At 39.8% G+C, this 13,945-nt stretch overlaps 1 protein-coding gene and 1 long non-coding RNA gene across 2 annotated transcripts in view; one reads left to right on the top strand and one right to left on the bottom strand.

The window, feature by feature from the left end:
* tcf7l1b (transcription factor 7 like 1b) overlaps positions 1 to 13,453 on the bottom strand; it is a 75,615-nt gene extending 62,162 nt beyond the window's left edge. Inside the window, exons 1-3 of the mRNA XM_082188743.1 lie at positions 12,630 to 13,453; positions 12,450 to 12,522; positions 10,987 to 11,114 (exon numbers count right to left, since the gene is read on the bottom strand). Coding sequence (XP_082044869.1) covers positions 10,987 to 11,114; positions 12,450 to 12,522; positions 12,630 to 12,815 — 387 coding nt within the window. The 5' untranslated portion in view covers positions 12,816 to 13,453. The remainder of the gene's footprint in view (positions 1 to 10,986; positions 11,115 to 12,449; positions 12,523 to 12,629) is intronic.
* Positions 36 to 7,244, top strand: LOC309513127. The gene is made up of 2 exons (XR_014211329.1): positions 36 to 3,200; positions 3,243 to 7,244. It is a non-coding gene; the product is annotated as an uncharacterized lncRNA (long non-coding RNA).
* Positions 13,454 to 13,945: the final 492 nt, after the last annotated feature.

The following is a 13,945-nucleotide window of genomic DNA, read 5'->3' as shown; positions in this document are numbered from 1 at the left end:
CTCCTCCTCCTCCTCCACCCCCACCCCTTCCCTCGCTCTCTTTCTGCACAATCAGATTTTATTAGCGTACACTCCAGCACTTAGTGTTCTGGTTTTAAGAGCACTGATGGCTCTTAATGTGAAATAAAACCCTGGTCTCCACGTGAGGGGCCACACATGATCCGGAGGGGCCCCGGTGTGTTCGCGGGGGTGCGAAGCCCTGCTATCAATCAGCCGAAGAGCCCTTATCACGCTGGAGAGAGACGGATGACCCCCACACCCGCCAGGACACGGGGGGTTAACCTTGGCCCGCCGGTACGGGGCTTTAGCCTGGTCTATGCCTGGTTCAGATTACACGATTTTAGCCCGATTTTGGCACGATTCGTTTGACGGAGGATGTCGTGGGGATTTGTAAATGATAACGGGCGTCGGGATGCAAGATTCGATCGCTTCATCTCGTATAGTGTGTCATAGAGGACGACAAACGACTAGCGTCTGCGATGCTTCATGATAACAAGACTAGCATGTTTTTTTAAATATCCGGTACTACACGACCGGAAGAGTGAGTGATTGTGTGTGTGTGAGTGTGTTTGTGTGAGAGAGCAAGTTTGAGTAAATGTGTGTGTGTGTGTGTGAGAGTGTGAGCGAGCGAGTTTGAGTGAGTGTGTGTGTGTGTGTGTGTGTGTGTGTGTGTGTGTGTGAGTGAGTGTGCGTGTGAGAGAGTGTGTGTGTTTGTGAATGTGTTTGTGTGAGCGAAAGTGTGTGTGCGTGCGTGTGTGTGTGTGTGAGAGAGCAAGTTTGAGTAAATGTGTGTGTGTGAGAGAGTGTGAGCGAGCGAGTTCTAGTGAGTGTGTGCGAGTGAGTGAGTGCGTGTGTGTGTGTGTGTGTGTGTGTGTGTGTGTGTGTGTGTGTGTGTGTGTGTGAGACGGCACACAATGACTGGTCGGGAAGCAACGTATAGTCTGACATGTTTCTTGTCCACGACACGACAAGATTTTAGGAGTCAAAATCGCGTAATCTGACACAGTGACTATCGTAACACACACAAAAAATCGTGTAATCTGACCCAGGCGTAACACTGATACCACAAGACCTCGAGGGGCAAGTGGGTATTAGTGGGACATATGATAAGTGCATGCATGCATATTTGTATACTTAAAGGGCACGTGACAAGACAGTATTAGTTTGACATGCACAGAAAAACAGGCCTATATTTCATCATGGTCGGCTTTATTTTTGACCTGTGAGCAGCTGCGATATCTCGTGAAGTGCATCGCATTGTTTTCCCAAGCATTTTCCACATTGTGTAGAGCTGGTGCTTAGGTATATGAGTTCTCAATGGCAAACGCTCATGAGGGTGTAAGACATGACTGAACATGTGTTTGGGTCCCTCACAGCCAGTGCTGTTATTGTCAACTAACACCCTTCAAAAAAGAAAGCATTTCATTTAAATAAAGCTGAAAAAAGATTTAAATATTGGACAAAAAACTACTGAAAAATTACTAAATTATAAAAATTAAAGCTAAATGGACATTTTTAAAAACGAATAAAGATGACAATGAAAATAAAAGGTCATTCAAAATATTAATACATAATATAATATAGAAATAATACTGCTCAGAGTCTCATTTTTAATAGAAGACTCCGCCACTTAAAATGAAAATAAATAATGCAATGTTTTCAAAAGTAAAAAAGCACTTTTCAATAATTAGAAAATGTAACAATTCATAAATAACTTTTCAATAAACAAACAAATAAATAAACATTTAAGATTCCATTTTTAATTTGTTGCAAACAAAGATTTTAGAGGGATAGTTCACCCAAAACTCAGTGATTTCCAAAGTACTTTTTGTCACTATTGAGATCGCAGTCACTAAAAGCATGACTCTCACACAGAAGTCTCCACAGACCGTTAGCCGGAACGCATCTGGAATATTCCACCGGTGAGACGACGCCAGGTCTTCAAGAGCAAGGAGTAAACTGTTTGAAAACACCCACTACACCACCAGCTAACAAATATAGACACTGAACTAACAAATCAACTCCCGCAGTAATGAAGTCTCTCAAATCCCTGCGTCCTCCTGCGCTCGTCCTGTTTTTAGCCCTCATTTTTAATGTTAGATCATAGCGGTTAGTGGGCGTATTTGCTGAGCTAATGTTGATTTTAGCCAGCTCCCCTAAACTGAGCAAAACTAACACTGAGTTAATCTGAAGTCAAATTAGCTGAATTTTGGTCAAATTTCACAGACAAAAAAAGGTCCATTGTCTATAGTGTATCAGGAGGTGCGTTTCCATTACAGATTTGCGCAAAACTTTGGCGATTTTTTCGAAATGTCGACAAAAAAATATTGCGACATGACGCCGTTTCCATAAACCGATGTTATGCGACTAAAACTTCATTTTTTCCTCTCGCGAGTCATTACAAAAATCATGGCGACGGATGTTGGGAGGTTTACGTATATCTCAGCCGTCGCACTGGCCATTATTATTAATATAAGGAGACGTATGTGTGTTTTCCAAGCATTAATGGTAAGAAAAGACCCTTATACTGTGAGCGGCTCATATGAGGTGTTTCTGGGTGTTTCTCCCTCATTTCTGCTTCCAGGTCTTGATTGTGGCATTGATTTGAGGTTTAGGATCCAGTATTCCTGTAATTCTTTTGTCTTTTATGAATTTAATAAAGAACTCTGTCTCGTATTCTGTCCAAACACACCGCGTCATCTACGTCAGGTGACATGTAAAAAAATACAGGTGACCTGTTTCCATTGCAGTTTTGTGAAATATTCCTTTTTTCAATAGCCTGAAAAACCACCTCATGTGAGCGTAAAAACTTTTTTGCGATAAATATGAGTTTTTGCGAAATTGACGTGTTTCTATTGGCCGTACTTTCAATTCGCGCAATTTGAAGGGTAATGGAAACGTGGCTAGTGTGTGAAGCACAGATCACAGAGATATGAAAGCTTGTTTTCACCGTGATTGAAAAACAATTAAGAGATCATTGTGATATTTTAAATCTTGCTTTTTCTCAGAATCACGAGATATAAACTCCCAATTGCGCAACTCTAAGTTATAAAGTCCAAATTGCGAGATATAAACTTATAACTCGGCTCACAATTCTGACTTTATAACTCCCAATTTCGAGTGCATACCTCACAATTTTGAGATAACAAGAATTGTGAGTTTATAACTTGCAATTCATACTTTATAACTCCTGATTGCAAGTTTATATCTCACAATTCTGACTTTATAACATGCAATTGCAGCTTAACTCACGCAATTCTGACTTTATAACACGATTGCGAGTTTATATCTCATAATTCTGACTTTATAACACGATTGCGAGTTTATATCTCATAATTCTGACTTTATAACTCCCGATTGCAAGTTTATATCTCGCAATTCTGGGGGGAAAAAAGTCAGCTCAAAATTCAGACCAAGCTGTTTTCTGTTGATCAACACAGCGAATACACATGACCAACTTGAACCCGATTTAAAATATGAATGGGACAATCTTGCATATTCACACAAAATATCCCATTGTGGATTCCTGTTGATATAACTGCATTTCACCTGCAAAAATTGACAGAACAATGGTAAATGTGACCACTCCTTGCAATTCAACATACCGCTTTCATCATCCAGAGACCTAATATATAACAAATATCAACCCCAGGTAGGAATGCTACAGAGTTTGTTTACAAACTTGTTTACGAACCGCTGGTTTCAGGCGAAGAGAAAACTCAAGCTACTGTATCTCAACACTATTCCCTCATATTAGTGGGAATCAGCACCACCGTCCGCTGAGAGTCCGAGAGAAACTTTAAAGATCGGATAAACAACTTGTCTTGTCAAAAACATCCCAGTGCGGAATTAAAGTGGGCGCCTTCTGTCTGAACCTGGCCGACTCCGAAGCGCCTGCCTCAGATTAATAAATTGATGAAAAAAATACATTTATACACACACGCTCATCCCAAGCAGCTTCAAAGGCCTTTCATTGATGTCACTGAACGTAGCGAGAGTGTGTGTGAGTGTGTTCGCCAGTCCTCACGGGGGGTCGAATCTCTCCTGAAGGGCCTAGCGCTTGAAAAGCCAGTGAAGGCTATAAACAGAATATGTAATGGCAGGGACTGAACAGAGGGAGGGATGATGGGCAAGCTATGGGTGGCAGAAGGGGTTGACGCCAACTCCCGTTCTCCTAAGAGAAAGCAAGGAGGAGGGAAGGCCAAGGCTGGCAGTGTTTCACACAATTCAAAGAGTATAGAGCTCGCGCAATGCACTCATCGTTTTTCTAGGACACGAGTTGAATGGTTGATGGGTTTATAGAGAGCTTATGTTTGGACTAGACGCTTCAACATCCCGACTCCCTAACCATCTAACATAATGTGAGACAAATGCGAGAGGTCAACGAGAAAAAGTTCACCACCACTGTTTTTGTTCAATGTCTTTTCAAAGGATCTCAGCACTCCAGCGCAAAAATATAACTTAGTAGACGGTCGAAAATGAGGCTGTGAAGGACAGAAATGCAACGTGTTCATTGGGCCTCATTATTCGTGAAACCAAGGCATGGTTCAACCAAAAAATGTTAATTACTTGCCAACTAATTACCGGCTAAAAACCAGCAACCATTTCCAAAACCAGGGCTTGTGACCCATCTTAAAGAGGACCTATTATGCCATTTTCCATCTTCATCCTTCTTCAGTGTGTAATGTTGTTGTTTTGAGCATGAAAAAGCTCTGAAAAGTTGCAAAGTCCCTCCAGCGGAAGTTATTCTCTATACCAGTGTCACTGTTTCTGAACTCCCTGAAACTTGAGTTTTAAAGAGTCACAATATTCCTCTTTTAAATAATTCCCACCCAAGCTATGTGCAAAATAAAGGACTAGTCTAGCCGACCAATCAGATCACACCATGCTTTTCAGAAGGAGGGGCTTCGTAGAGACGGAAACTAAACAGAGCATGAAAACAAACTTTGCAAAAGGGCATAATTTGGAGGATTTTCCAAAAGGTCCAAAAAGTACCAGTGAACAAAAAAAAAAAATTATATATATAGGCTATATACATATATTAGGATGTGAAAATTAGGGGCCTTAAGACAGCATGACATATTACACACTGCATTTTGGTTCCCTGCAGCCATTTATTTATTATCAATGGAAAAATTAAAAGCATGAACAAAAATGCTGAGTACACAAATGAACATCAAGCCAACGCATGTGCCTTCAGACAAAAGTCAAATGTTTGCCAAATGACATTTGCTTGTTTTTAAGGCTGAAAAAAAAAACCATGTAGAAGTCAGTCGAGACTGTTTACACAGTTGTGATCGCAGCATCAACAAAGAGAACATTTGGCAACTACCTTTAAGATCGCCATCAACAGATCTGTCTCTCTCTCTCGCTCACTGGTGAACAAACACACACGGTCAGTGTATAACCATAATGATCAGTCTGTTGAAGTTACAGTTACACACTCATCACTGCAGCAGCGGGAGACTGAAGACATGAAGGGACAGCTCAACAATGATGACTGAATCTTCGTCAGTCCAAACGAGTCTAAACTTTATTTCATGGAATACAAAAGAGCAGACATTTAGAAGAATATTTACGCTGCTCTTTTCCATACAGTGAAAGTGGCCAGAGGCTGTACAGCTCCAAAAATGACAAAAAAGCAGCATAAAAGTATCATAAAATAGTCCATATGACATATTCCAAGCCACTATTGTTTGTTTTTTTGTCATTTTTTAAAGTTGAAAGCAAAAAAAAAAAAATCTCCATTCAAGTTCATTGTTTAGAGAAGAGCAGAGAGAACGTTCTCCTTTTTGTGTTTGGTGGGAAAAAGAAAATCATATGGGCGACATGAGGGTGCGTAAATGACGACAACTTTCCCTTTTTGGAACCAAACAGGTAGGGCCACTAACACACACTAACAGTTTACTCACACAAGGACAGGATATTTAAAAAATAAACACACACACACACACACACACACACACACAATAGCACTATTGACTCAACCGTGTCTCGAAGATTTTAAGTGCTAAGAGTTAGAAAACCTGAATGTGTAAAAATGCCCAGGGGAAACCTGGAATGCCGTAAAACACATGTGGCATGAGCTATGATGATATGCTCAGGCATTACAGAAGTGTGTGTTTGTGTGCGAGTTTGCCCTGTGCTATTCTTCCCCAAAAGACAAGACTAAACAGTTTAAAATGCGTTTCCACTGAGGTGTGTTTGTTTGCCGGTGTGGGCGGCGCAACACAAAAGCCACAGTTGCGAGGTTTGGCGAGTCGCTCGGCTCCTTGTTCTGTAGACGCTCGGGCCCAAAACCTGACTGCGTTAAAATAACATGGGATTGTGCTGAAAGCTTTTGCACTGGGGGGGTAGAGACCGAAATTGAATGAAAAAAAGAGTCTGAAAACCGATTACAACCCATGTGCTTCGATGGCTTTTCCAGGAGAGTGAAGACTTGACCAGAAAATCATTTCAGCGTGTAAATGTGCATTAAAATACAATGTTAGAAACCGCCACAGGCCCTTGAAAAACATTTAGGATTGAATGCATTCAGTACGTTTACAACGCTGCATGTCAAAACCTGTCACTGAAATGAATAGAGGCATTGCTGTGGCGTGAAAGGAAAGACGTTGTAATACAGGACAACGACTGTAATGAGATTATCTTTGACTAAATGTAACTTTTTTTTTTTTACATGTTGCGAGCTGGATTCGAACTCATTTCGCCCAAGTGAGCACCAAACTTCAATTTGCTTTATATGCCCGCAAATCACAAAACAAGGAAGGATTTTAAAATCTTTCCAATGCCACAGCAAATTAAAGTATTCAAATGTGGCTTAATTTTATTTCGCCAACAAATGCATTGTAAATATACTCTGAATACTCAATATATCGAGTTCTCTCTGTTTCCAACACAAGCCCCAAGCAGACGATTCCTCAGGCAAAGCTTGAGCATTCATCTCAGTGACAAGCATTGAGAAGAGTAGAGCTGGTTGGCCGACACACTCAATCCTTAAAAACAGTCCCACCGGATTATTGAGGAATGTCAGCTCCGAACAGGCCCTAAATCAATTATGGGAAATCTGCACGCCTGCATTTCCCCACATCTTTCCCTTCTGTCACTTCATACCTCTGTTTCTTTCCATCTTCCACTTATTAATGTCTTCTATTCAGCTCTTTTTCTCCAAACTCGGTTCTACACACCGCTTTTTAAAGTTAGCTGGACGGTTGTCCTCGCTGCTAGCTGAATAGAAATGTGAAGATAAAAAATATCAAACAACAAGCATGAGGTCTGAACTGAACTCAATGGCTTTGGCTAATCTTGTGAGGATCTGACTGTAAGGCCACAAAACACTTAAAGAAAAGTTCAGGTTTTGGTGGGGGTGGCAATTTCTTTCTTTTTTTTAGCAATTTATTTCATTGATGTGTTGAAGGTCTTCAGCATTCACAATTGCATTCAAGGTTAGTGATTTGAATTAAAGTGTGGGTCTGAACACACACCCACTTTTCACCAACAGATTCAGACTGATATTTCAGACTAGCAAAATAACAAAAAATAACAAAATCATCCAGTTGCAGTGTTGCCATGTTTACATAAGACAGATTCTTGCGTTCAAAAACAGATGTGAAAAAATCCATTTAAAATAAATATATGTAAAACAATATATGGAGATTTTTACTCAATTCTTAATATTTTGTTATAAATAGACTACAGCTAGCCAATCCATCTAAAGATTATGTTGTCATTACAACAGTTCCTATTGCAAAGCACATCATACAATTAATATGATGTAACTTGTCCCTCAACAACAATAACCTCAATGTATGTAAAGTGTTTTTGTACGTCGAAGAATGTTAAAAAAAAAAGTAAAGAATGCTTTTGTTTGTATTCCTTTACTAAAACCACAGGTATTCAAAACTGCACATTCCCTTTGGCTTTTTTTTTTTACTTCTTCCCTTTTTTTTTTTACACACAACAGAAGAAAACTATAAATATTACATGAAGTCTGTGAATTCAGAGGAGCTTCTCAATTCCACCTCGGGGGTTTCAGAGCAACAGCACAAGAACTGTACATATTAGTTTAGAAGTGACATGATTAGAAGTTTACTCTATTTGCGACTGCTTTAGGCTTCACTTCGGCATTCAAGGCCTGCTTTGAGTGCCGTGCAATCTCAGATACCTGTAACATGATTTGTGTGCTATACAGTAGTGACCAAACAAGTCGTTTGGTTAGGAAAGTGTAAATAAATATAAATGTAAACAAACCTCACAGAACCGGAGACCAATTTTATTGCATTTGCACTGTTACAAATACAATGTATGTATGTATGTAGTGCATCATATAAAAGGCAAGAGACCAAAAATATTTCAGACAAGGAAAATTGCTATTGGGGAAAAAACCTTTTCTTTTGAAACAGACTCAATCTTTCATCCCATGGTGAAAGTTTAATGGCTTTCATCCAGACAAAGAACATTCTCTTTTATATTCAGTTCCCCAAATTCTCCACTTTACACAAAACATTCAGACTACTGTTAAAAACAGTTGAACCTATCGAACACCTGGATGACATTGTCAAATCACTCAAATTCTCAATGCAAAAGACTTATGCTTATTCCTGGCAAACATAATCTACGTTTGTGCATGCGTGTAAAAGTTGGAGCGTAACCACAGAAGATCGTCCAGATTCTGACGGGCTCCTTCAAGTTCTTCAGCTTTGTTTGGAAACTTCCTTATGTGGTTTTGACAGCTGTGACTGAGGCTGTCTGAGCGAGAGCTTAAGATTAGTGTGTAAATATCTGAAGTATGCCAACTACTCATTGTCTGACGCGCAGCTCGCTCTAGAGGTGGCGATTGACAGGCTAAGCCCATCTGCCTCGATGACCTCCCATTTCACTTGGTCCACACACTGGGATAGATCCGATAGGCTTAAAAGCACGAGAGCCGGAGATATCTCTTACTCCGGGATGATCTGTTTTCAGGAACTTTCAGATAATATATGCTCTGGGGTTCTGGAGGTTATGAACTTGCTATTCCAATACTACGGAATAATACGTTTTAAATGCCTCTTTTTCAAAACACGATGAGGGAAAAGATTAGATATTTGTCTCACATGTACATCCGGATGCATTCGGTTGCGGTGCCATTTTACTGTGGGAAATCTCTTGACCATCTCCCATCAGCTAAACGAATTAAAATAAGTTATAATCCTTATCCTGAATGACATCATCTGAATGTTCGCTAGTTAACTCATATTAGCCTCTGGCTCTTTAATGCGCATTATATTAGTGGTGGTAACAGAGGGCTTCTGTGCTCGTGACATTGACGTAATTCCCCAACATTTGAGTCAAATATGGGTCTGCGAATACTTGGCCATGGTTTACGAAACATAGCGGAAATCTTGCACAAGTTTGCGAGTTGCAGGTACAGCCCGAGGCGATGTTATGGGTGGGATGAACCATGGTAATTTAAGAAATAGGCTCTTCCCACAACAACACACTATAGGCTGAGGAACAAAAGAGACATGGGTACCACTGCTACTATGCATCTAGTCTGTAAGGAGCAGCCATTAGGCTAATGAGGGCCAATGGAGATCCCAATGAAGCCATCAGCATTCACTCAGAATCACAATGTAAGACTAACGCCTCAGGAATTGAATGGAAGGGATTGGGAAGGAGGGAGAGCTCGTACGGAGAAGTGAAAAGAAACGGAGAGGCCAAGTAAAACTTTGCACGAGTATCTGGAGGAAGGAGGGGGGGAAAAATCGAAACTTTTCGCTCAAACGCTTGGCCGGGTCCAATCAAATCACATTGCGATTCAGAGTAAAGCAGGAGGATTTGAGCTTCGGAATAAACAATGGCTGTAAAACGTGTTGATTTGGGGAGATGGCTTACGGTTTAGCCCAAAAAAACACTCCCGTTCTCCTTTTTTTCTGTGCAAAGAACCAACCGTTCATTCTCTTTTTCTGCAGAGCGCTGACGCATAACGCCACAGCAAAGCCATACATGAATGCCTGCTGAGTTCTTTGCAAATTGGGTTGAAAAGACCCAATGCTGGGGCTAAAAGGGCAGTCAACCTTTCCCAGACGTGAACACAAAACTCAAAACACATCTATAGGCAGCCCTCGGACAAGAACGAACGAACACCCAGATAGAGTTTCAGTGTGACAGATCTCTTCTCTCGGCCAGTCTAATCTTATTTTGAAGAAAGCTAAACAAGCAGTCTGAAAATGCTTAATTACAGCCCAGTGGCAGACAGCACTAAATTAGATTCACTGGGTATTAGATCAATTAGCCAACCATTTTACAGCCAAACATGAGGAATCCTCAGCGAAATGTGAGGCTGAAACACTTTAGACACGCGATTTTGGCAAATCTGATCCAGTAAACGCTGGCGATAACTCAACATGATCTCTTGGACTACAAATAAATGAATGCAAATCTGTCAAATGCAAGTCAAACAGCTAGAGTACACAATTAAAACCAATTAAACAAGTTCAACAGCCTCAAATTTGAACTAATGCTAAAATGACATCAAGTCTCAGCAATCCACTTCCACATGCATATTCCTTAAATAACATGAAATTACAAAAATAAAGTCTAAATTCAATCCACTTCCACATGCATATTCCTTAAATAACATGAAATTACAAAAATAAAGTCTAAATTCAATCCACATGCATATTCCTTAAATAACATGAAATTACAAAAATAAAAACATAAACATAAAACTCAATTTCCATGAAAAGGGGCTGATTTTTGTTATGCTCTCAACTAGGTGGCTGTGGAAAATGGTCAAAACCGTAGACATGTGGTTAAAGGAGATGTGGTTGAAGGAGACAACCATACAATATTCACAAAAGTGGTTGACCAGGGATCCTTAATAAGGAAATATGTTGGTTTCTGTCCATACGAGGGCCATTATAAACTCTCACGTGACGTTTCTCACTGGCTCTTGAACTCAAGAGATGCACAGAGACAGATAGTGTGTTTAATGGCACTCACCGTTCTTGCGCTCGGAGACAGCGCGCCGTTGGACAGGTAAGGACTGGAAAGATCTGGGATCATTAGAAACGGGTAGCCTGGATAATGTGGGCTCTTAAAAAATCCTCCATCTTGCTGTCTTCTCAAAGCTTCACAGTGGAGAGAGGAATGATTAGGGATCCATGTGTGGACAAACATTTTAAGTAAAGAACAAGTATGGCAAGCTGTTTTAACATTTATTCCCATTATTGATACTAATAATACTTATTTTTGTAACTAATACAATATTAACTAGTAACTTCATTAAACACTAGTAGTCATTAGTGATAAGTAGCATTGCTACTGGTGACAAACTTCACATTTTTACCATTGAATTCTACGTATAACCGTGTTACGATATTAACTTCCAACTACACTGTATTTTAATGGTTTCTACAAGTAATTGTTTACACTGAGTGTCATAAAAATAGGCATTTGTATCTAATTTATATTCCCATCCCTACTCTTTTTCTTTCTTTTTTTTTGTATTTCTGTTCAAATTGTTGTTATAAATGTGGCAAATATCAGATTCCAGTGTGAACAGATCATGATGTTCAAAAGAACAGATCAAAAGAATGATAAAAAGACATGTCATAAGGAAGAAAACACAGAGGACATTAAAGTAAGTGATTACGCGTTTATTTATTTGTGATTTATTTATTTATTTGCGCTTGTGATCTGCGAATTTATGCAAAGGCAATATTAAAACAAAGACAAGGCTGGGAAAAAAGAGATCAGAATTTTTAAACATTTGTGTTTTGCTTGAATATAGAGTTGTCACTATAATACTTATGAGCCCTGACATATTAATGTCCTTCCACTGACTACCTTTCTAACTGTCTCGATAACGTGGGGCATGTAAAATCTTTTAAGTGACTCAGAATTGTGCCTTTAAAAGACGCTTGAATTCTGATTTGACTGTTCAGACTGAGGTCACACTGCAAAATCTGACCTGTTTCTGATTTAATACCACATATGAAAGTGGCCAAACCAGAATCGAAAAGCTCAGATTCCATGTGGTTTGTGCGGTTCACACTGTCATGAATACAGATTTAGGCCACATTTACCTGCAGTCTTGACTATGCGTAACACTCGTTCTCTCACTGGTTTGTTGTTTTTATACTTGTACTATATAATATTTATTTCAAATGGCTACCTTTAGTCTAAATTATAACACTTTTACAAACAAAAAAACTGATTTGAAACTGATTTAGGAAGTGGTGTGCACACTAAAAAATAGGTAATAGAAATACTTAAAATATCGGAAGAATAGTTACTATACTATTTGGGAAAAAAGGTACAGTGTGAAATTGTAAAAGATACCAGTCAGAGTTAGATTACTTCCAAGTAATTTAAAAGTACTAGTAATAACAAAAACAGAAACTACTTTTCAAAGAATAATTGTTAAATCGGACTGCCATAGCAGCACCAGAGAGAGCTCTTACCCTCGGCGAAATACTCTCGGGCTTTCTCATAACTTTCATGATCAGGTCTTGGCTGAGGTCTCCTCTCGGTTTGCTGAAGGACAAGACGAGGAACGGAGAAAAACAAAGCAGAAAAGTTATTTTTCCGTCGGCAACAACCACATCCATGTGTCTGTCAACATGCGGTTGTGTCTGACTTACCTCAGAATCAGATGAACTGCTGTTGTTTTCCGACTCGTTCACTAGAGAGGACTTGACATCGTCCAGATCTCTTTCGGCAGAAACGTTTTCGGAGATTTTGTCCTCTTGTTCTCCCTCATCTTTGAATGAGATCATTTCATCGTTCGCCCCCAACTCATCCCCTCCACCTCCGTTAAGTTGTGGCATGTTTACGAGCGTCTTGCAACGGTTACAAAATCTAGAGTTTTGTGTTGACTCTGAAGTGCACGAGAACGTGTCAGTGCGGGAAGAAACACACGAGATATTTCAGAAATAATCCTTGACACATGAATTTAAATCCAATTTGTCCATGATTACGTGCGATCACACAAAGCTCGACAGTTTCATCGGTATCCCTGCAACAAACTCCAGTGAAGCGCTGTGTCCTCTTCAGCTTGTCGTCCCGACAAAACTTACCACACACACAAATAAAATAGTATTTTCACCCGATTCTACATCCCACAAAGACCGAATGAATCGAGCGCCAAAAGTTGAGCCACTTTTTCTTTAAAAAAAAAAGAAACGCAACCGTCAGTTAAATGCGCGTGAACAAAAGTTGCAACGGTCGCGGCGCCTCCGTAGTCTCTTCTTATCCCACAGAAAGACGTGTTTTAATCGCGTGAAACACAGATTCCTCCTCAAATCAGCTCGTTTCTTCCACGTTTTGCATTACCACCGTCATGTTTGATCAACGGTCTCTGAAAACGCTATGTTTGGACGCGAAGAGGTTCCGTTGCCCTGTACGTTGAGCTGCTGATGGGGAATGCGCAAGCACGCAGCAGCGCGAGAGTGTGTGTGTGTATGTGTGTGTGTGCTGGACGAGCAGAATGCAGAGGAGGAGTTAAGCGCTGAAAAACGACACTCCATTCAGCTCACACACACACACACACACACTCACTCAGAGAGGTTTAAAGGAACAGTTTGTTCAGGGCTTGATTCTTGAAATAGTTCAATGACACCAGGGCTTGGGATTGTGTTATTTAAGCAATATTACAAGAGCACAAGCGCTGTTCTTCAGAAATTCAGCACGGCTTATAAAATCGGACCTATTCAATAAAAGCAGGATTGTTTTTCTAAAACAGTTAAACAAGTTATTAATATCGAGTAGCGTTTCTGACAAATTTGTCAGTTAAGTTAGTTAGTTTTCTTCTCCATCATGAACGAAAAGACAAACCGGCTCTTGGGTTTTCAAAGTTACCATGAAATCAAAATTACTTTGTTTAAATGTAATATTGCATTATTATTATAAATTATTTGTCCGTGCGAATCATCTTTAAAAAAAAAAAAAAAAATCGTGT

Source organism: Leuciscus leuciscus, assembly GCF_965113295.1.
Source record: "Leuciscus leuciscus genome assembly, chromosome: 13".
NCBI classification, from domain to species: Eukaryota; Metazoa; Chordata; class Actinopteri; order Cypriniformes; family Leuciscidae; genus Leuciscus; species Leuciscus leuciscus.
The sequence above is the reverse complement of the archived record's forward strand: the minus strand, read 5'-3'. Positions and strand labels throughout refer to the sequence as shown.